This window comes from Pithys albifrons, chromosome 2 (genome assembly GCF_047495875.1).
Source record: "Pithys albifrons albifrons isolate INPA30051 chromosome 2, PitAlb_v1, whole genome shotgun sequence".
NCBI lineage: Eukaryota > Metazoa > Chordata > Aves > Passeriformes > Thamnophilidae > Pithys > Pithys albifrons.
Window position 1 is genome coordinate 5087242 of NC_092459.1, and position 20872 is coordinate 5108113.

Here is a 20872-nt window from a genome sequence, read left to right on the forward strand (position 1 = left end):
TGCTCCTGGTTATATGTGCACAAGCACACACTTATTTGGAGCAGATCCATACCTCTGTTTATTGGTGGATGAATTTCCCTCCTGCCCTACAATTTTAGGAGGGCTTTACAGAAGGTGGAACCAAGCAATGCTGGTGTGGTTCTTGGGGTTGTCCTGTGCAGGGCCAGGAGCTGGACTTGATGGTCCTTGTGGGTCCTTTCCAACTCAGGATGTTCTGTGATTCTTCATCAACTGGAAGGAGTTGCCATTAGGATCAGGGAAGCCTCCGGGGCAGCAGCCCCTGTGAGATGTGGCTCTGTGCAGTGCTGGGCAGAGCTGCAAGTGCTTCTTAAGCTTTCATTAAAACCAGGGACCTTTCTGAGACACCTGCACAGTGGCTTGCGGGGCCAGATGAAGGGCACAGCTGGAGGGGCTCAGGGTGCCAGCGCCTGTCCCGAGCTGGTGGCTGTGCTGACAAGCTCTGGGGCTGTTAGCGGCTGGGGTGGCAGCCAGGTGGGGATGTCTGAGAAGGCTGAGCTCGAGTGGCTGTGCTGTGCTGCCAGAGGTGTCATCTTTACAATGAGACAGATAAATGAGGGTCCGGATTAGTCATGGTCAATTAGGAGGGTATCACACCCCTTCTTGGAGCGTTATTATTAGTGTGGGTGTTTTGGCCAAGCTCCAGTTATATTCTCCCTTACTCCATGAGCACTTCCCCTTGCTAATGATCCAAAACCATCATGTGGCATCGTCACTTGTTGCTGAAAACCAGCAATGTTTTATTCCAAAGTCCACAGCACATCAGTAACTCTGAACCCCGAGTGCTCTTCTGTATCAGTTATGTTTTAATGCCCACCAAAATCCTTCATGTCATCAACTACAGAAACTACTGGCACTGCAGTTCTCATCTGCTGTCCATGGAGTGCAGTCCCACACACACGTCTGCTTCCAGGGACGGTGGAAGGTTTTCCCTCCCAGACCACAAACACCTCCAGCTGCAAACGTTCCTGGCTGCACAGACCCTGTTCAGCTCGTGTCTGCAGGCTCCGGAAGCGCGCAGCCGTTAAGGAGCCCTGCTCCATAATAGCTTCACCTGGGAATATCCATCCAAACAAGCTGTTCTCTAACCCCTTCCAGTGCCTGGAGTTACCGTGAACTTTGCAACGAGGAAAGGAGCCAGCGGGGGAGGCTGCCGCTGGTGCTGAGCGTTAGCGTGGCAGTTCAGCACAGGAGGCACCAGGCTCTGCTGTGCAAGAACAAGGCCTTACTTGAAAAGAAGAGGAGGGGGGGAAATAATCCACAAACTGACCCTGGTTTTGTGCTGTTCGGCCTGAGTCAAAGTTTTATTAAAGATTTCCATTCGGCAGAAACAGCTAATAAATCTTACTGGTTAGCAGTCAGAGGAGGAGGAAGAAAATGCTTTTCTGGTGTCTGTTGGGAATTGCTGGTACTAAATTAGCTTCTCTGGAATTATTGCTGGCACCACCACGCTGCCGCTGTTGCCCCGTTGAGGCTCTCTGTAGCACAAGCCTGTTTGTACGCTGCCTGCATCCTAAGCAAGCAGAATATGGAATTTTTAATCATTCACAGGAATGCATTTGGTATTCTTTTTGCCTGTGGAGAAATAAACCCTTGAAGGGCACTGTAGGAAGGGGGAACACCTGCCTGCAAAGGGAGGCCTTGCCACGCTGGAGGGGTGGAACACCTTTGCAAGACTTTTGGAGGGAGATGTCTGGCAGAGCAAAGTGTGACCATCCCAGCTCTTCCTATCTGTTGGCTGCTGTTCGCCATCCAAAGATCCTGCAAATGAACAGGCCTGCCAAACTGAGATGGGGTGCATGTGGTAAACAGCTCACACTTGCCTGATATTTGGGAAGAGTCAAGTATTTCCCTCACCCTCATCTGTTGTATGGAAGCTGTTCAAGACTTGTATGTGTACTTTCAGTGAATTTTAAAATGCTTCAGGTCTATTATAGCTCTTTACCCATTCAGCACTGTCCTTCAAAGGGTTAAGTCTAGGTCAGCATAAATTTCTAACTCACTTCCATCAGGCTGGGCTTAATTTGAAAATGATGCTCAATTTGCTTTTCTGTTGATTATGAGCTGGAGACCCAAACCATTTATTTTTCATTTTTCATTAAAAGTAATTTAACTTGATATTAAAACCATTTGAATGGACCTTTAATTTTTCACAAGCAGGGAATGTCACACACGTTTCCTTTCCCTGTGCTCGAGGCCATCATGCTCCCTTATCACTAACATGTAGAAACAAAGCAGATAAAAATAAAAGTGATGCGGTCGAAATTTTTCTCAGCAAATTCAGTATCGAGTGATTCCTGGTGAGAGGAGATCAATAGCATGCAGTTAATTTTTAAGTTGTTTATGTTGCTGCTTTTAAACCATGTTTTTTGTGATCCATGCTAATGAGTGGAATAAGGAATTTATAGATTCATAGGCTAAGGTCAGAAGGGACCTCTGTGCTTAGTTAATCTGAGCCTGTGTACATGCAGGCCATAGACATTTCCCCAGGCAGCATCTCTCTGGGAAACATATCTAATCTTTTCTTAAAAACAGCGAGTGTTGGTGAGTTCACCCCCTCCCTTGCTGGTTCTCTGTTTAATTATCCTTTCTGTTGGGAAAGTGCTTCACTTCAAGGCCAAGATATGCAACTTGACTTTCCCATCCTTGTAACCTGCTACTCCTTTGTCTGTGAGACTGAAAGTTTTTCCATTTGCTCCCAGTGATGAAGTCACCTCTCAGCCTTCCTTAGATAAACCCCTTGAATTTCATGTCAGAGGTTTGATTTGCAACTTGTGGTCATTTTGGCAGCTTCCCTTTGAACTTCTGCTATTCCCACGTGTTGATGCAGCACCAAGACTTGCACTTGTGTCGCCAGCACTGGATGCAGCAGCACTTGCTCTGCTCAGCTGCAGCTGCTTTCCTTTCAGTGGTAGGGCTTGTACTTTATACCTAATATTGCACTGACCTTCCATCCAGCACACTGCGGCGTGAGCTCATGTTGTGCAGCTGTGAGTGACCTTCTTTATGTCCTCCTCTGAGTGCCTGGCTTTCTAAGGGAGCAGGGCTGCTAAGATTGTGCTTCCTCCATGCATTACTTTGTATTTAAAATACCACTGCTAGCTTGAGACTGTCAAACTGAGATATTCAGGTAGCTGCTAAAATAGCTCCTTCTGTAATATATTTTACCCACCAAGTGTTATGCCACCTGCAGCCTTTATCTGCAGAGAATTTGTTACCTGGATTGTTGGTAGATATATTAAATAGCACTGAAGAAGCAGCAGTGCTTGCTACCAGTGGCCTTGCTCAATGATATCTTCTCGTTAACAACTACATTTTGAGATCTGTCAGTGAGGCAGATTTAATCTCTCTACTGTGTGCCTTGTTAATTCCATATAATACCAGACAAACACCTTGGAGAAATCACAGTATATTACAGCATCACAGTTGTCTTTAGCAGCCAGGCATGGTGTATTAAAAACCAAAACAAAGAATCAAGTTTCCTGATACCTTTGGTGGCCTTGGTTTATGGTTGGATTTGATGACCTTAAAGCACTTTTCCAACCTAAATGATTCTATTACAACAGGTTGGTTTAACAGGCCCACTTTCCTGGAAAAATGTATTGATTGCTGTTCATTATTTTATTAGCATCTAGTAATTTGTTGATGAAATCCCAAATTAACCACTCTGGTATTTTGCAGAGGACCAACACGAAGCTAAGTGAGACCACTTAGCTTGATGCTGGTACTTTGCAAAATTAATTGCTGCATTGAAATTCTCCTTTTCACCTTTTCAAAATATGGAGACACTTCTGCAGTGCCCTGATCCATCCTCAACTTGAAAAGTTATTAAAAATCAACATTAGTGGTTCAATCAGCTTCTCAACCAAGTCTCTAAAGACACCTGTGTCTAAGGAAGCTGGGTTGCCAGATCTGAGAGTTTCCAAGTTCACATCTTTCCTTGCTGCCCACGGTGGCTGCTTCTGGTTCCTCACAGCAGAATATGGAACCAAACCTCCTTGCTCCCTTCCAAATACCATCCAATTGGGCTGTATTATATATCATCAGCAATGGTTTTATAACTGATTAAAATTACAAATCTCATTCCCAAAGATTTAAAGTGCTTTTCTTTTTGCTCCTCTTATCCATCAGTATTTCACTGGTTCCCTCAGCCTCCTGTAGCAGCAGCCAGTTTTTAACCTATTTGTTACTCCTAAACTCCCATTTTCCCCATTTCTGTACACATTGATTTATTTAGGTTTTGTCACTGGTTTTATATCCCCTTTAGGCTGAAATATTTTTCCTTGACTGTTTCCTAGAACATTCAGAAATTTTTGAAATGGTGCCTTTTTTTGGCAGGCAATTGGGATGTACTGAATTACTCCTTTTCCAGTGACTATTCCACTATAAATGGAAGTTTCCTGTCCATTATTGCTTTAGAAAAAATGTCATTTAGAAGTTGAAAGTTACTTTTTACAGGTTGGCAGCAAATTCTACTTAAGCAAAGCTAGTTTATTATAGTGCCTAAGCACTAGATAATATTTAGGTCACTGTTTCACTCTCCTTGGTCCACCTCAAGGTCTCCCACTGGATTCCCTTCTGCGGGGTGCAGAGCAAAGCATCCCTTCACGTTAGAAACCCTGGGAAGTTTTCAGGTTGAAACCAGCCATGCAATTTCTCCTGTATTGTTACTTTTTACAAAACCAAGATGTTCAAAGAGCAGCTCATGCCTCTCAACAGGAAGATGTAGGAATGTATCAAATGTCCAAGTCCCTCGTGTTTCATTTTACAGCTTAGGGCTCTAATCCTGAGCTGCATTGTACACGTTATTTCTGGTTTTCAGGAAAAATATCATGATATGCTGCCTGAGCACTGCACTCCTCATCTTCCTTTGCTTCCTGCTAGAGCAGAGGGACTAGGAGGACATGTCTTTAGCACAGGGGCACATGGCAGAGGCCACTGGGATGGAGCTGGCTCGGGATGGAGCTGGCTGCTCTGACCCCTTTGCTCACAGCAATGTCTGCTCCAGCAGCCAAGAGAGGGAGCCCCTTAAATTAATAAAAGGAAGGGAAAAGTGGGTGAAAATGAGGAAAAAACAAAGAAAAAAGAGAAAACCTGAGCATGCTTTCTTAGAAAGGCATTTTTTCATCTGCACCAAAGCGAAAGGTTACATGCAACATGGAGCTGAATGTTTGGGAGATGTGGGTCCTGCTGCCGCCCCATCGCTGCTATTCCTCCAACCCCAGCCAGTGCTTTGTCTGGACATTGCCTGGCACATCCCCACTGTCCTGGTTTTGCTCAGTGCCTCAGGATGCTGCTCACCAGACATGGACCACAAACCTCACCTGGTGCCTGCGGCAGCGCTCACTGACCAGCCGTGGCTTTTCCAGGGAAACCAACAGCTTGGCCAGCCCCCAGCACAGGGAGCTGCTCTGCCAGGGGCTGGCCTGTGCACAGCCCAGAACAAGCCTGTCTTTCTGCAGCAGCCATGTAAAACTATTCAAGAGGTCCTTTAAGTTCTGCCAGTACCTGCAATGGGTGCCAAGTTTTATTTCTGTCAGCCAGTTAGGGAAATTTGTTCAACTTGTGACTGGGATCAGGGAAGTGATCCCGAAAAGCAATCAAAAGCACCTAATAAATAATGACAATTACTATCAGTGTGTGATGCTTACTCAGTATTATTTTTAAGGCTTTTATAGCTAGTTAGCAAAAACATGTTCCACATTGTGGTGGTCTCTCCTGCAGAAGGTATTTATCATCCTCCAGTTACATATGGCAAACTGAGGAAAACAGCATTCCTGTTGTCACTGGAGGAGCCCAACACACATCCCTTCCTGTGACCCATCGTGCCTCAGTGTGAGGAGACACTCGAAACATAGTAGGATCCTGGATGTACACTTTAGGAAATGCTGTGTCCCTAAACATGTACAAGAAGAGAGATGAGGAAAAAGCCCAAATGGTTCACACCTCCATGCCCCTCTCCCCTTCACTTTCAATAGCTTACTTATCAGCAGAAAACGTTAAGGCATCGGTAATTCCATTTTAATGGTTTTTCTCACCTGCAGAACTGCCTGGAGTGGTTCATGTTGGGACCTGCTTTAATATTGCCTTTCTCTGGGTCATAGATGGTGGTTGCTCGTGCATAAGCTCCTCCAAGAATAAAGATGAACCCATTGAGAGTGACTGCAGGAGCATATTTGTTATCTGTCAATGGAAAGCAACACTGAGATCAGTTTTAGGCTCAGGTTTGGAGACCGTTTTTTTATTTATACATTCCCCTTATTTACAGATAAGTCACGTTTCTCTAAACCTCCAAGGCTAGGGAAAGAAAAATGAGGAAACCTTTCCTAGTTTTGTTCTCCTCTCTCCAAGTTCTCAAAGGCACTTTTAAAGTTCATCACTTCTTCATCCCCCAGTATGTGCCTCCCTCTAAACTGGTAAAGCCCAATTATAATCTCCCAAAGCCTAATGGAGTCACCGTGAAAGCTCTTCTGTTACACATGAAATTAAAATGTCAAATTGTCTCAGAGTTTTGGATTGCTGCAAATTTTAACTCAGATGCTTCCCATGCCTGTGCAGCAGCTAAGTACAGAAGAAACCCATAACACAGAGAACCCTTTAATAATATTCAGTAGTTGATTTTCTTCTATATTCTGTTTTTCCTTATGGGAACATCACCCACATAATCCAGAAGATTTTCTGAGGCCAGATTTCTTTTTGCCTTTATCTGTCTCATAAATTCACCTGCATTTCCATTTTTCAGAGGAGTGTGAATCTCCAACCAGGTCTGTATTTTAGCAACAAATTGTGTGAGGCTGGAGTTTGAAATTAAGCAAGACCCTTATCCTGAGTCAAGTTCAATCAGATTTTTTGAGGGTGCTTTCAAATTCTTGTGTTAGCTGTGGCATTATCAGAATATTGGTAAAACTAATAACCAATTATTGAATAATTCTAATGTAATTAGTTGGCTTGTCCCTTACTCTGCTAGCATGCCATATGCACATTGTTAAATATGAGCCAGTTGGGCTGAAATTTCTCATGGTGGTGTCTGTCTTGATGTGACGCAGTTTTTTAATCAACATTTCTGTGAAACCAATCAGCAGTGCCTGGGAACAAAAGACAGGAAAACACATTGCTTTGGGTTAAAATAAGCCTCACAACCAGTTCATTAAGAAGAGACTAAGCCCTTCAGCTCAGCCCTCTGGGGTGTGAAGCAGACATTTCCTGGGAGGCCATTCTGGTGTCAGGGGACACAAAATTTTTCCATAGGTAGCTCTAAGTTTAAGCCTCTTCAGACTTAGAAAAAATTGGTCCTCTTGCATCTCCAGCAGAGAATTGCCCTGGACACAAGTCCTGCTGGCTTTAGCCCCTGCAAGCTCCTTCCTGAGTGCAGAGAGCTGGGGGCAGCTGGAAAGGAGGTGTGATTTCATCTCTACTATGGTCTTACATCTCTCATATGGGTCTCTACAAAACATTGAAGGGGTTTATATGTTCCTTCCAGATCTGTAATACCATGACTGTGTCCTTTTATGAACATAGAAAAAGATGGGCTTAAACCTCTTGCATGATGTGTTGTAACCCTGAGGATCTTGTAAAACTACCTTATGCCATTAAATATTTAACAGAGACTTAATTTGACAGGAGTTAACTAAAAGCTGATGAACATCTCCAGAAGAGAGATAATATTCTTTTGAGGTTTGAACTGGTGAAACCAGAATGAAAAGACTGGTTTTGTGGTATGTGCTTCTGTCCCAGCGAGGCAATGGGGTGGTCTGGCTCAGTCCAGCTCAGCCCACGTTGGTGGGTGCCCAGGGGCAGGTACAGGGGTGCACCCAGCAGGCAAACAGGCAAAACATGGCATGGGTTAAAGCTGAGCTTCTATTACGCTGAGTATCTACAGGCATATGTCAGAAAACCATGGCTGTATTAGGAAAATGTCACTGATCCTGGGGAACAGATGGGGAGAAACTAATTCATCCAGAAAATAGAACAAGGAGTATTCAGTTTCTTCACGGTGCCACTAAGCCACTGTAATTCATCAGAAAGACTTATCTGTCCTAACAACCCAGCTTGCATCCCTTTCCAAATCAGACTTGCACATGTGACATTTTTTCCACTTAAGAAACTCATCAGAAATTATCCATATTTAATTATCACATCTTCTTGATTTTTTTCTCTCTGACTAGCAGCATTTTGCAGGAGAACAAAACTACTAGATTAAGAAAAAAAAAAAGAACTCAGTTCTCAAATCTCACAGGGAAATTATCTGAGACTCCCTTAAGGCAGAAACAGCAACTTCTCAGGGGATTGAATCACTGAATTCATATTACTTTTTTTTAAAGAATGAGAGGGAAACCCCTTGGTTATTTTTATAGTGACATATTTTTTCTTTTCAAATAGGCAGACAGTCTGATACCCTTTTTCTTCCTTTTTTGAAGAGGCAATCGTGTTTGATTCTCATCAATTTTTCAATACATCTTCTATCTGTTGCCTTTTTACTGCTTTTGTCTTTAGCTACAATTTCATAAATTGGTATCAAGTACGTCTGAGATAGAGAAACAGAGAAATCTTAAGACTCTTTCTTTCAGGAAGGGAGAAGTTCACAACAAACAGTCTCCTGATCCTGGCGAAGATATGGCAGAAAGACACAAGGGACACCTCTCCAGAGACAGGGAGAGAGGAAACAGTAGGTTCTATTTTTGTTTTGTCACCATGGAGACAGAAATTGTTCACAAATACAGGGATTTTAGAAACCACAAGTCACCATTCCTAACATTTAGGTGTGGATGACCACCTTCAATATTCATCCTTACTTCATCCCAGGTGCTACCCACACTCTTCCCATGTTGTTGTGTTTTCCGGCTCTTGGTACCCTCATGTGAATTCTCAGAAGGCTCCAATTTCTGTTCCTGGTTTAAGTCCTTAACATGGTCACAGTGCAAGGCAGGTGGCTGGAGAGGCTAATTTTGCAAAAGCATGTTCCAGTTGTGCTTTTTGGTCAACGCTTCTGGGCATGAACATGAGCTTCTACAGGTCAGAGGCTTCCGTGGGATACAGTGGGAGCCCTGGTTATTTCAAAGACTGCTGGAGGGAAGGAAAAGAGGGGAGAGGCAGCATGGAAAGAGAGAAGCAGCCTCCCTTCCTCTCCAAAGTTCAAGTGTTGAGGCTGTCAGATATACTAATCAATTTCAGGCTGGAAAATCTGAAATAGGATTTGTCCAGGAGAGCAAACACACTCGAGATTAAAAGGCAGAATAAATGTAAATGAAATAACAGGTAAAAGGTAATCTTCTTTTCAAGTGAATAACATCATAACATCTCTCTCCTTTGCTGTTGCTACAGGAAAATATGCTCGTCTTTCTACTCTGTGAGAGGTCATTGAGCAAGGAGCGTGCACTCCATGACAACCCTTGAGCCAGAGATTACTTCTCATGGGGTTGATAATTTAACCTGCCACTGTGCAGGAAGGACAGTGTGCTGTGCTGTCTGGTGTGTGTTCCATGGCTCTTGAATCTCTCTGTGGTCCAGGAGCCCAGTTCTGCTTTCCCTTCCATGGTTGCTTAAAGATCTTACGTTGCCTTCCAGTAAAATGCTCGGTCAGAGACCAAAGTGGTATTACAATGAATGGCAGCAGCAATTCATATGGAAAAAGGTTATTTTAACCAAGGCAGTTAAACATTTTTATTGGGAGGAAGAAATGCAGGCATGCCACCAGTACAGGTGCAGCTCCAACCAAACTGCCTCCCAGCAGGCGTGGGTGGCCAGTGGGGGTTCATGCACTTGAAGCAGATTAGGGAAAGGAGACTAGTTAATACACACTAAGCCTGCTTTTAATAGTAAGTGCCTCTTCCCCTCCTTGAATACTCTGCAGCCAAGCTCAAGAGTGGCACAGTCATGGATAGGATAACATCCCACAGCAGCTGAGACTGTGCTCTGATCCTCAGCATAGCTCGTGGGGCCAAGCACAGGCACTGCCCTGAACAGAGGGGTCTCAGGTATCAGCCCTTCTGGCTCAGGGCTCTCCTGGGAGCTGCTCTCTCCAAACTAAACAGCCACAGCCCTGGCCCTATGGCCCCACTGACCCTTGAGCAAACCCTCCTTGGAAGTCTCAAAGTTGAGTGTCCTCAATCTCAAACAGCACATTTGTGTGTGTGTGGCAGGGATGGCCCGTGTCAAAACTGGAGGCTCCACCTGCCACTCCAGGGCACTTTTAGCATCAAGTTTTTGGCTACAGTGTTGATGAACTGAAGAGAGTTGGAGGAAGCATAGCCATGGAAATGAACCAGATGTAGAAGTGAAAAGAAGGACATCTGATAATGGGCAAACACAAAAATACTGATTTTGGTGGGTAGAGGGCAGAGAATGTGTAGGGGAACATACAGAGGAGTACAAAAACTAATTCTGAAAGGAGGATACACAGAGGAGAAATGGGTGAGACAAAGGAAAATAAAATTCAAGGTTACTACATTAAGAACTAGTCATGGGAAGAAAAATACACTGAAGGATGAGATGAAACACTTGCAGGTGAGAGCCAGCCAAACCCTCCAGCAAGTACCAAACTACTGGTCTTGGGAGAGGGCCAAGACATATATCTGATTTTTCTTGTAAAGTCAAAAAATACATTTATGGTAATTATTATGCATTTTAACCAAAATGAACCATGGGACAGTGCAGTAGAAATTGCACAGATGTTGGTAACACTTCAGATACGTGTTGCATTGTTAGTTCTGTGACTGTCCTGCTTCAGTCAGACACATCACTGCAGGAGCAAACAGTATGGTGAGGAATTAGATACTTGCATTAGAAACCAGAAATACTCAGAGAACTCAGAGCTCTGTTCTCTAGTTCTCGAAAATTCAGTAGTGGTTATGATTAAACATTGGTTTTCTTAGAATCCAGAAACTTTAATAAAAACTTGTAATTCCACACTGATTGTTCTGGGTATCAAAAAAGGTGTATTTTAGTGCCCTGGCATGAAGGCACAAAGTGAAGTAAAAGGCAGTGACAAGGTAATTAGGTTTACTTACAATCCCTGACTTCAGCATGTCTGTGGCCATCTTGTTAAATAAGACAAACCTCAGGAAGCTTGGCATGAAATACACTTTTAGCACAACTATATAGGACAGCTTGGCCAGAAATGGAAAGGCAGATGCTGCGAGGATGTACACTGGGTTCATTTACTCTTATAGGACTTTGGTTTTTACAGCTGAAAACACAAGGTGATGTGCAAGGTGGTTTACCAAAAATATGCAATTTGAAAGCCCTGTGAGGCTCCCTTATCCCAGCAACATCAAGCTGTGGGCTGCACTGCTGCAAGGACATCTGTCAGCTCCAAAGGTGGGGAGAACAGAGGCAGGGCAAAAGATGGGGCACTGGAAGACCTTCTCCTCTCCAAATACAGATGTGTGTAATCAACACCTGCCCAGAGGCCACCACAGCATCCATGTGCAGTGTGTTCGTGAGCCTACTGTCATACCCACTGCACGCAGGCACATCCAAACACCTCCTGACAGGGGGAGGATAAGGAATAAATGAAAACTGGGAGTGCATTCACTGCATATTCCTAGAAGAAATCCAGGCAGAAGAGAACAAGGGTTGAACTGCTTGGACTTGCTACCAGCCCTCAGTCAGTACATCCCCTGCACAGGTAGGATGTCAGTATCCAGCCTGCTTCACCTCCTTTCAGATTAGACAAAACATAAGCCTCCCTCTTGCCATGATTGATGCCAGTGCTGCCTTGGGTTAGTCTGGAACATGATGGTTTAAAAGAGATGGACCTGTTGGGTTCAAACGTGTGCTATGCTGTGTTGAACTCACTATCATAAAATACCACAGTGAACTGAGACAGGTACTGCTGGTCTAAAAATCTCCAGAGCCCTTGGCTGTTTTCAATACCCACAGCCACTGTTGCACATGCTTGAGCATGCTTGAGGTGTTTTTAAACAAAAATTGTTGTCCTATTTGAGGTCAAACAGGTTTCACTGATCTCTGGGGTGACCTTATAACAACTCACCACCAGACATAGTTCACTTAGCTCAGAGGGACAACTTAAGAATTCACAAATCAACACAAAGAAAGGCTCTGAGGCTGTCGGAGGCACCCTGGCAGTGATCACAGCAGGATTCATCCCAGCTCCATTTTGCAAAAAACACCGCAAGGCTCCTTCTACTCCCTCTTTGTTTTAAACTGTACTGTACTTTGTGTTGCATTCAGTTCTCGGGGGATACTTCACAAATAGAGGTGACACTATGGCTTTTGTAGAGCTGGAGAAATGAAAATGTATTTGCAACATTCCACTGCCTTTCTGTGAACATCAGGCATCACATCAGTTCACTTTTCCAGACATTCTCCATGGGGGTGCCATTTTTCAGACTGTTATTTTACTTTATTTGCAAGTAAATTGATGTTATACATTACCCAACAAAGAACTCCACATTTTATCATATATTTTATGCCTTCAGTTTAACTAATGAACTTTGCTTACACCAAGAAAACATAAGTGCCATTTTTTAACGTCATTGGTGTCTTTCATGTATTTTTGTTAGGAAATAGCAGTTCACATCCATTAGAACCATGGGTGACAAACCCAGCTCTGGATGGTTTAGATGATTTTTTCCAGGCACGCATGATGTTGATGCTTTCTAGACAGTATAATGAGCCCAGGGAATGATTTCTTAGCTCCTGTGGCACTTGTACTATTATGGCAAGGAAAAGGAATACATCTTTGCATAATGCATTCATTTTTGCAATGTGCTGTGAGTCCAGGAAAACCTCATACTGTCAGTCAGTGGACTAAATGAACAGCAGAGCTGTAGCCATGGGATGGGGAAAGCCAGGCAAGAGGGTTGTTTGTGCTGCTGTATTACATAAACATGACTTCTGCCAGTGAACACCCTCCTGCTGGGCACTTCATGCTGCATCATATGCATGTCATGTTATGTTAGGCTGCACACCAACAGCAGGGAGGGAGCTGGGAAGCAGCCTGACTGCGCAGAGCAGGCTACAGCCATGGTGTACCAGCTTCTCATGACCTGATCTACCAGGGAACCCCAAGAAAGGAGTCGTAATCATTGCAACAAGCTACAATAAAAAGGGCAGTTCGTTCTAATTTTCTGAATATGCTTAGGCCTTACTCAAACACCTTATAACTGTGCTTCTATAATTTGCTGCTCGTATTGGTCTGTGGCTCAATAATTAGAACATGATTTTTAAAAAATGAAGTACTTCATGTCAGAGTTTCAAAGTGACTAAGAGGTTTAAAATGGTGAAACACTGGAACAGATTGCCCAGACAGGCAGTAGATGCCCCATTCCTAGAAACATTTAAGATCAGATTGGATGGGGCTCTGAGAAAGCTGATGTACTGGAAGATGTCCCTGCTTATTGAGAGGGGCTCATATTAGATGGCCATTAAAGGTGTCCAACCATTGTATTATTCTGTGTCTAGGATGTGAAAGCCAACCACTCCAAAAGCAGCTTCTCTGCAGTGACTGTATAAGCACTATTCTCTGGCCACTCAGGTGCAGCCAGACTGGAGGCTGCCCCCAGCCTAGCACTGACCAGGCAGCCCAGGACAGCTTTACCTGCAGTAACATCCTTGCCAGGCTGAACACTAAACCTCATTTCCAAAAGCAGCCTAAACACTCAAGGTGCAAATCACCACACAAAGCAAGTAAGTTGCAAACTTCTGGGTGCTGTCCTGATTTTGGAAGTTGACATCTCTGACCTTGGTTGGTGCACTGAAAAATTTGATTTCTCATCTTGCTCTTTGTTCAGTAAAATGCCTGCTGAGCTTAAGGGCATCATAACTAATAAACGCAGTTATAATAAACTACATCTTGAAGATTTCAGCCTCTGAAGGGTGTATGCCTGTGGACATCACTGATAAATCCCAGTTCAGAATGACCACCACTTCCTATAGACCAGGTGGCATTTTAAAAAAATCCGTGATTGATAATCCATTACTTGAGCAGTGTAAGTTTCACTGCACTTGGAGATTTTTTGGATCTAAAATTACTAACTGTTCATACCTAGTAACTGATTTCCTTTTTCCTTCGCTTTGAACTCATCACTTGTAGCTGGAAAACAGCTGTATTAATGAGTGACAATTGCCTTCAGGTAGTATCATATCCATCCATGCATTCCTGCCAATATGTGATAAACACATGTCCTCTCACCCCCAACTCATTGGCTTTCTGCAAAGGCACTGGAACACCTGTGCAGGGCAGATTCCTGTTGGAACAGAGGTTTTGCTCTGACACCACACATCCCTTACCAATCATTGGAGACTCTATGAAACTCCACGAGTTAGTCTGAGGGATGTAGGACTGCAGGACCCCTGCAGCTCGTCCGGCCTCGTTCACCCCACCGAAGACGTAGATCTTGCCCCCGCAGACGGTGGCGGCGGCCGAGTGGACGGCCTTGGGCAGAGGAGCGATGGTCTCCCACTGGTTGGTTATCGTGTCATACCTGGGAAGGACAGCAACCACAGTGAGCTGAGCTGGCTGGGCAGGACAGACAGGCACAGAAAGCAGGCTGGCACACAGAAAGGCAGCTTGACCAGCAGAAGAAAAGCAGAGGTGGAAATGTATTTTTTAACACCCTACAAATTCAGCCACTTGGTAAACAGTTTAATTAATGCTTTTTCTAAGCTTTTCAAACATTGATAGAAACTCAGAGAAAGCTGGTTCTGTTTTCTGTATATGCCTCTCAAGTCTCATTATAGTCTAAGATACAGAAACTCATCTTTGCAGAGATGTCTTTCAGTGATTAATTTCTTTTAATGAGTATACAACAAGACTATTCTTGCAAATCAGTGCAGCGATATCCAATAACAACTATGGGCAGGCAACTGTTAATATACTTCAGTTGTTCAGCTTGTGGAACACATCTCACCTACAATATAATGCAACATGATGGCTCCTTTTACTCTAGTTAACTGACCAGCAATGCACATTTTGTGCCAGAATAAGTTGCTTCCATTTAATTTCCGTTGTGCAAACCAAGCTACTGTGCTTCATTGCAGGAGCCTGCAAAAGTTAATGCTGAAATAAGATTTCACCATTGCATTCATATTTGACATGAAGCAAACAGAAGAGAGCATGCATGAAAGTGCTAAATTAGTTTTAAGGTCATCAGTATGTGATTTAATTAAGCCATTGACCATAAGGGATGTGCAGTTACCAATCCATGTATGAAGATTCTTTTTAGACAATATCACAAGTACTGGCGTCCTTTTTTTTTTTTTTTAAGATACTGTGGCAGGGATCCAAATAGCTGCTCTAAAATGAGGCTTGGAGACAGTACAGAATAATGTGATTTTTAGGTTTTTATATTTTCACACATGCAGTTAAATGGGAGTTTCCTGCCTAGTGATTTTTCAGAATTGTTGACTGCCAGAACAGAAGCCTTCATCATCCATTTAGGGCTTTTGCTTTTCATAGCAGTGATATGCAATATGCAAGCCTGAAATGAATCCATGGCCATGAACCCATCGGCAAAAAATGATTTACTGACAGGGGAATTCTCCCTCTGTAAAATGTCCCTCAAATTCTCACTGCCAAAACTTGGGGAAAATAAAAGGGAGAAACAATATAAATGGTAGAAACAGCAGAAAATAATGTGCTTAATGAATATGCACTAATGAGTTTTCAAGTAATATAACTGAAAGTAATTAACACACTCATAAAACTGAAGCAGAAGCAAGAGGGAGGCAAACTTTAACTAAAAAAAAATTAGGAAAGTCCCTTATAATGAGCATGGAGAACTGCCTTGTACGATGCTTTAAATTAGTTACAGAGAAATTAAATTCATCTACAAGAAGTGATCAAAGGGGAGAAATATAACAAGATTAAACAACATGGTGCTGAGAGCATTGAAGGCAACACACCTTTACTGGGCTTATTCTTGTACCAAACCTGAGCCTGCAGGTGCACTTTGACAGCACATGCAGCTCCTCCAGGTAAGGCACCATATGCTGCATCTCCTGCCCTTGCCCACAGCACTCAGAGCAGCACTCACATCCACCTCAGCACATATGCAAAAATCTCACATAATAGAAACAGTTTCATACACCACTTTTGGGATACACTTTGGTAACTCATCCACTGCAGTAATTGGTAATTTAATTCTTGATGTCTTATTAAAAGCTGGTTAAGAAATTGGTTATAATCAGTTGAAAAATGGGAAAAACAACAGAGTTGAGAACTGACCTAATGTTCCTTCTCTTGTATTCTGTCACCTGATACGTTTTGTCTCACATCAGCCACTGTGGCTTGGAACATTTGTGGCCCATTGGAGTGGTCTGAGACAGGGTGGTGAGCAACCAAGTGCCTCCCCTGTCGCTGGCAGAAGTACCTGGCAGATATCAGCTTCCAAGACAAGTACATTCCTGCCAACAACTATCTGTTTGTCTTAATATGTTTTAGGGAGAAGGGGTTATACTCTTCACCTATGCTGGGAGCTGGGTGTGGCTGAGGATCACATCCATAGGCATACTGAAAAAAGGTTCAAATTTCAAAACCAATCATCTTTTTTTCTGGATGAATTTCCTTTTGGGACCTCAGGTACTGCAGGCCCCATTTTTCACACACTTTCACTGCTCTCTGTTTAGGCTCTATGATTGCAGAACTGATCTGACTCCTACTGTCCTTCATCTGCCACTGGGAAACCAAAAATGACCAGTTTTCACTTCATCTCCTGCAAGACAGAGGCTGCAAATCTGCTGGATGTAGGTGCATGTGGGGCAGCTTAAAAAAACATTCCTGTCTTGAGGGTCCTTTGCTTTAAAAAAATCAGTGAACCATAAAGTAGGTGGAAGCAAGTCCTTGTCCACCTAACACAGGAAACTAATGTGAGTTTTATGTGGGCTGCTCAGTAAAGCAACTCTCTTAAGTGTGTGCCTACGTTACCCCTGAGGCTGAAGAAGAGAAATTGATGCTTTCAAGGCTTCCTGATAGCTGTCCATCAAGTCCCTCCATCCCCTGGGAATTCATTCCTCCACTTCATTCCCTCCTTGCAAAACTGTAGACCTGATTTTCAGTCTGTTTTGCTTCAGCTCCCACCCACCAGAAAGTAAGTTGTTTTTTCTTTCCCCTGTTGGATTATAAAGCAGTCTGCTACCAAATCTTTCTCTTTCACATATGGACGTGCAGAAAATAATAAAGTCAACTCTTCACCTTCTATGGGATAAACTAAGTAGTCTAAGCTCCTTAAGTCTCTGCAAGGCAGGTTTCCATCATTTTGGTCTATCTCAAGTCAGCTCTTAATGTGTTCACACAAGGATTTGCACCAGATTAACTAAATTGGTTTAAAAATGAATGAAGGTGAACCTTTGTAACCTTCCAGGACAGAAAATACTGACACCTGCTTTACCTCTCTGCCCTAGGGCTTTTCCATCTGTTGTGTCATCTTTGGCACTGCCATCACACCACAGCCACTGGTGCTCCTGGGGCTCCTCAGCTGCCTGTCACACAGTCCTACTCAGGGGCCAGCAGGGAGGGAACTGATTTAAAGAATAATCACTTTGATCTCTTTCCATTAGTCAAGCTTTGCATTTGAATCCCCTGTTTGAAGCCGTAGATGGAGACATAATGTGAACTGGCTTCATTCCAAGCAAAGGTTTTTCTTCCCTCTCCTCCACTGCTCCCTCCAGTCCCGGTGTGTCCATGCTTGTCCTTGGCTGTGGGCCCACCAAGCCCATCCAATTTACTGAACTTGAAACTTCAAGGACATCTCCTTTCACATAACTAGCTCCTGGTTTGCTGTGCTTGCACACTATGGACTCACACGTGGTTTCACACACATGTCCTTGCTCACCTTCCTGTGCCCCCAGCACAGTCCCTGCAACCGAACAAGTCCATGGCCCTGGTTTGCTCTGGACTCCAGGCTTTCCATGCATGCAGGATGTGTGTGTCCCCACCTGTCACTTCACCTGCACCGAGCACAGCAATCTCACCTGACCCTTGTGCAGTCAGCACCTTCTCATGTATGTATTATTTATATACATATGTGTACATACATATATAATGTTTATGTATGTATATGTATGGCTTATATACCCATGATATGGAACAAGATCCTGAATTCAGCAGAAAATACAGCTCAGGCTTGAAGAGAGCACACACAGAAATAACCTTGTTGGTTTCCACAACTCTCTACTTTTAGGATTTCATCGGTGGGCTTGATCTTCCCTTTCCTTCATTCATTTCTTTCAATGACTCCTTCCTTGCTCTTTCCCCACCACCTCAGTAGTAACAGCAGAAACTCCTTCATTTCAAGCTGTGCCATTCGCTTCACTGCCTTCTTGACTTTTGAGCTCTTCAGTACCTGAAAACAATCTTTTTTTTTCTCCTTAACCTCTTAATTTCTCTACTTCTGGGTTAAAATCCATATGACTATCTTCATTTATTCACATTACAAAATCCTTACATCATGGTCAGTCACTTACAGACTGACTATTTCCGTCAGTTCATAAGAAACTCTTCAGTTTCTTAATTACTTAATTATGTTTGCAGGAAAGCTGCTATTCAAACTAAATCTGCACAGTGTCATATTGAACAGCTCTTCAGATGATTCACATGTGTAAAATCACAGTAATGGATTACTACTTTTTGCCTTTTTTTCTTTTCTCCTGACTATTCCGAGGGACTTATGAAATTATCCCTGGACAAGGCAATATATTTAGTTTTCTTAAAGCATCATAGAATCATAGGATTGTTTGGTTTGAAAAAGACCTTTAAAATCATTGAGCCCAACCACTAACCCAGCACTACCAAGCCCACCACTAAACCATGCCCCTCAGTGGCACATCTACTCACCTTTTAAATACCTCCAGGGATGGTGACTCCACCACTTCCCTGGGCATCTTGTTCCAATGATTAACAGCACTTTTGGTGAACAAATTTTTCTGATTGTCCTAGTATGTTTTTGGGAAGGAAGTGTTATATCCTTCAAATATGCTGAGGCTGGGTGTGGTTGAGGACCACATCTACAGGAATACTGGAGAAAGGTTCAAATTACTAAAATAATTTTCCTTTTTCTGGATTAATTTCATTATTGGGACCTCAGGTTCCACAGATCCCATTTTTCATCCCCTTTCACTCTATAACGACAGAACTGATCTTTCTTTCTCCTACCCTCCTTTGCCTGAACTGGGAAACCCATGTCCTTTTCCACCTGGCAGCTTACCAGTCACTCATCCCCAAGCCTGTAGTGCTGCAGGGTGTTGTTGTGACCCAACTGCAGGACCTGGCACGTTGCCTTGTTGAACCTCACATAACTGGCCTCAGCCCATTGATCCAGCCTGTCCAGATCCCTCTGCAGAGCCTTCCCAAGCAGATGAACACTCCTGTCCAACTTGGAGTCATCTGCAGACTTACTGAGGGTGCACTCAACCCCCTTTCCAGATCATTGATAAAGATGCTAAACAGGACTGGCCCCAGCACTGAGCCTTGGGGAAAACCACTAGTGAGCAGCTGCCAGCTGGATGTGTCTCTGTTCACCACTGCTCTGCGGGCCTGGCCATCCAGACAGTTCTTTAGACACTGAACAGTGCACCCTTCCAAGCCACAAGCACCAGTTTCTCCAGGAGTACGCCATGGGAAATGCTGTCAAAGGCTTCACTAAGGTCCAGGTAAACAACATCCACAGCCTTTCCCTAATCCACTATGTGGGTCACCTTGTCACAGGAGAACAGGTTGGTCAAGTAGGACCTGTCTGTCCTAAACCTGTGCTGTCTGGGCCTGATCCCAGTCACCTGGGCCTTTCCTCTGATTCTTACCTATGAACACTCAACCCTATCGTCACCATTAAGCTCCAGATAATCAAGACACTCCATAACACACAGGGCTAACTCCCTAACTACCTCTCCTTCCTTGTCTATCCCTTCTGGAGGGTTTAGAACCATCCACTGCAGCCTTCCAGTTGTGCAAGTCATCCCACCATGTCTCCATGATGGCAGCAGTTTTCCTGCTGCAGCACAGTTTCCAGCTCCCCCTGTCTCCTGTCCATGCTGTGCGCATGGATGCACTTTCAATGCATTTCAGCAGGGTTATTGATCCCGCCACCTTTTTGGGGGGAGAAGCCCTAATTCCCACATTAACGTGTCTCAGTAAAACAGTAGGTTCTGAAGCCATTTCCAAAGTGTATAAAGCTTATTCTTTACACTGAATTTTTTACACTGTCTTCGACATATGCACTGCCAACAAAAGTAATCTCCCAATTTTAGACAACCCTATTGTAAAAGTGCTGTCAGGTCAAGGGGATTCATCTTCTGTCCTTCAAACACATAATAACCACAAAGCACCCACATTTCTACACTTTTAGTCACATACATTGTCTTGTCAGCATACGCAGCCCTCTCGGCTCTCAGATTGCATATATTACAGGGCCCATCCATTATTGAAGGACCTGGTTCGTGGATCCACTTCATTTCACCAGCTCCCAACTCAACTCATATCTCAGAAGAAGACAGAAAGTGTAATACCCTCTCTCCTAACACCTAATGACTTGCTCCCTGTCACACAGAACCTTGCCAGAGGGGCTTGATGGAGAACTGCAGCCGTGCTGTTATTTCCCTAAACACTCATTCTAAAAACATAACTTTCCCTGAACATATACCCATGTACAGCCACAAAAATGGACTTATAACTCAGCCCCTCTGGCACATGCATATTGTTTTAAGATGAGTAACAAATGACTCCTATTCATCTGTTTGTGACTGATAATCTTGTAATATTATCCATCGAGACAGAATTTTTGCTGCCTCCTTACAGACAAATGGCAGATAAAGGGTAAAGAACCCCAGCCCTGTTGAATTTGATGGAAAAACATCCACTGTTTTAAGTGGCAGCAGAATTTCTGGGTAGGGCTGCACC

The 20872-nt window shown here is 43.7% G+C and overlaps 1 protein-coding gene across 6 annotated transcripts in view; it reads right to left on the minus strand.

Annotated features, from left to right (window-relative positions):
• KLHL29 (kelch like family member 29) overlaps positions 1–20872 on the minus strand; it is a 399687-nt gene that overhangs the window by 7623 nt on the left and 371192 nt on the right. For 5 of the 6 annotated variants that reach the window (XM_071548271.1, XM_071548268.1, XM_071548273.1 and 2 more), the window contains 2 exons: positions 14272–14465; positions 6057–6201 (listed from right to left, as the gene is read on the minus strand). In XM_071548271.1, coding sequence (XP_071404372.1) covers positions 6057–6201; positions 14272–14465 — 339 coding nt within the window. The remainder of the gene's footprint in view (positions 1–6056; positions 6202–14271; positions 14466–20872) is intronic. The other variant, XM_071548270.1, reaches the window with a different exon arrangement.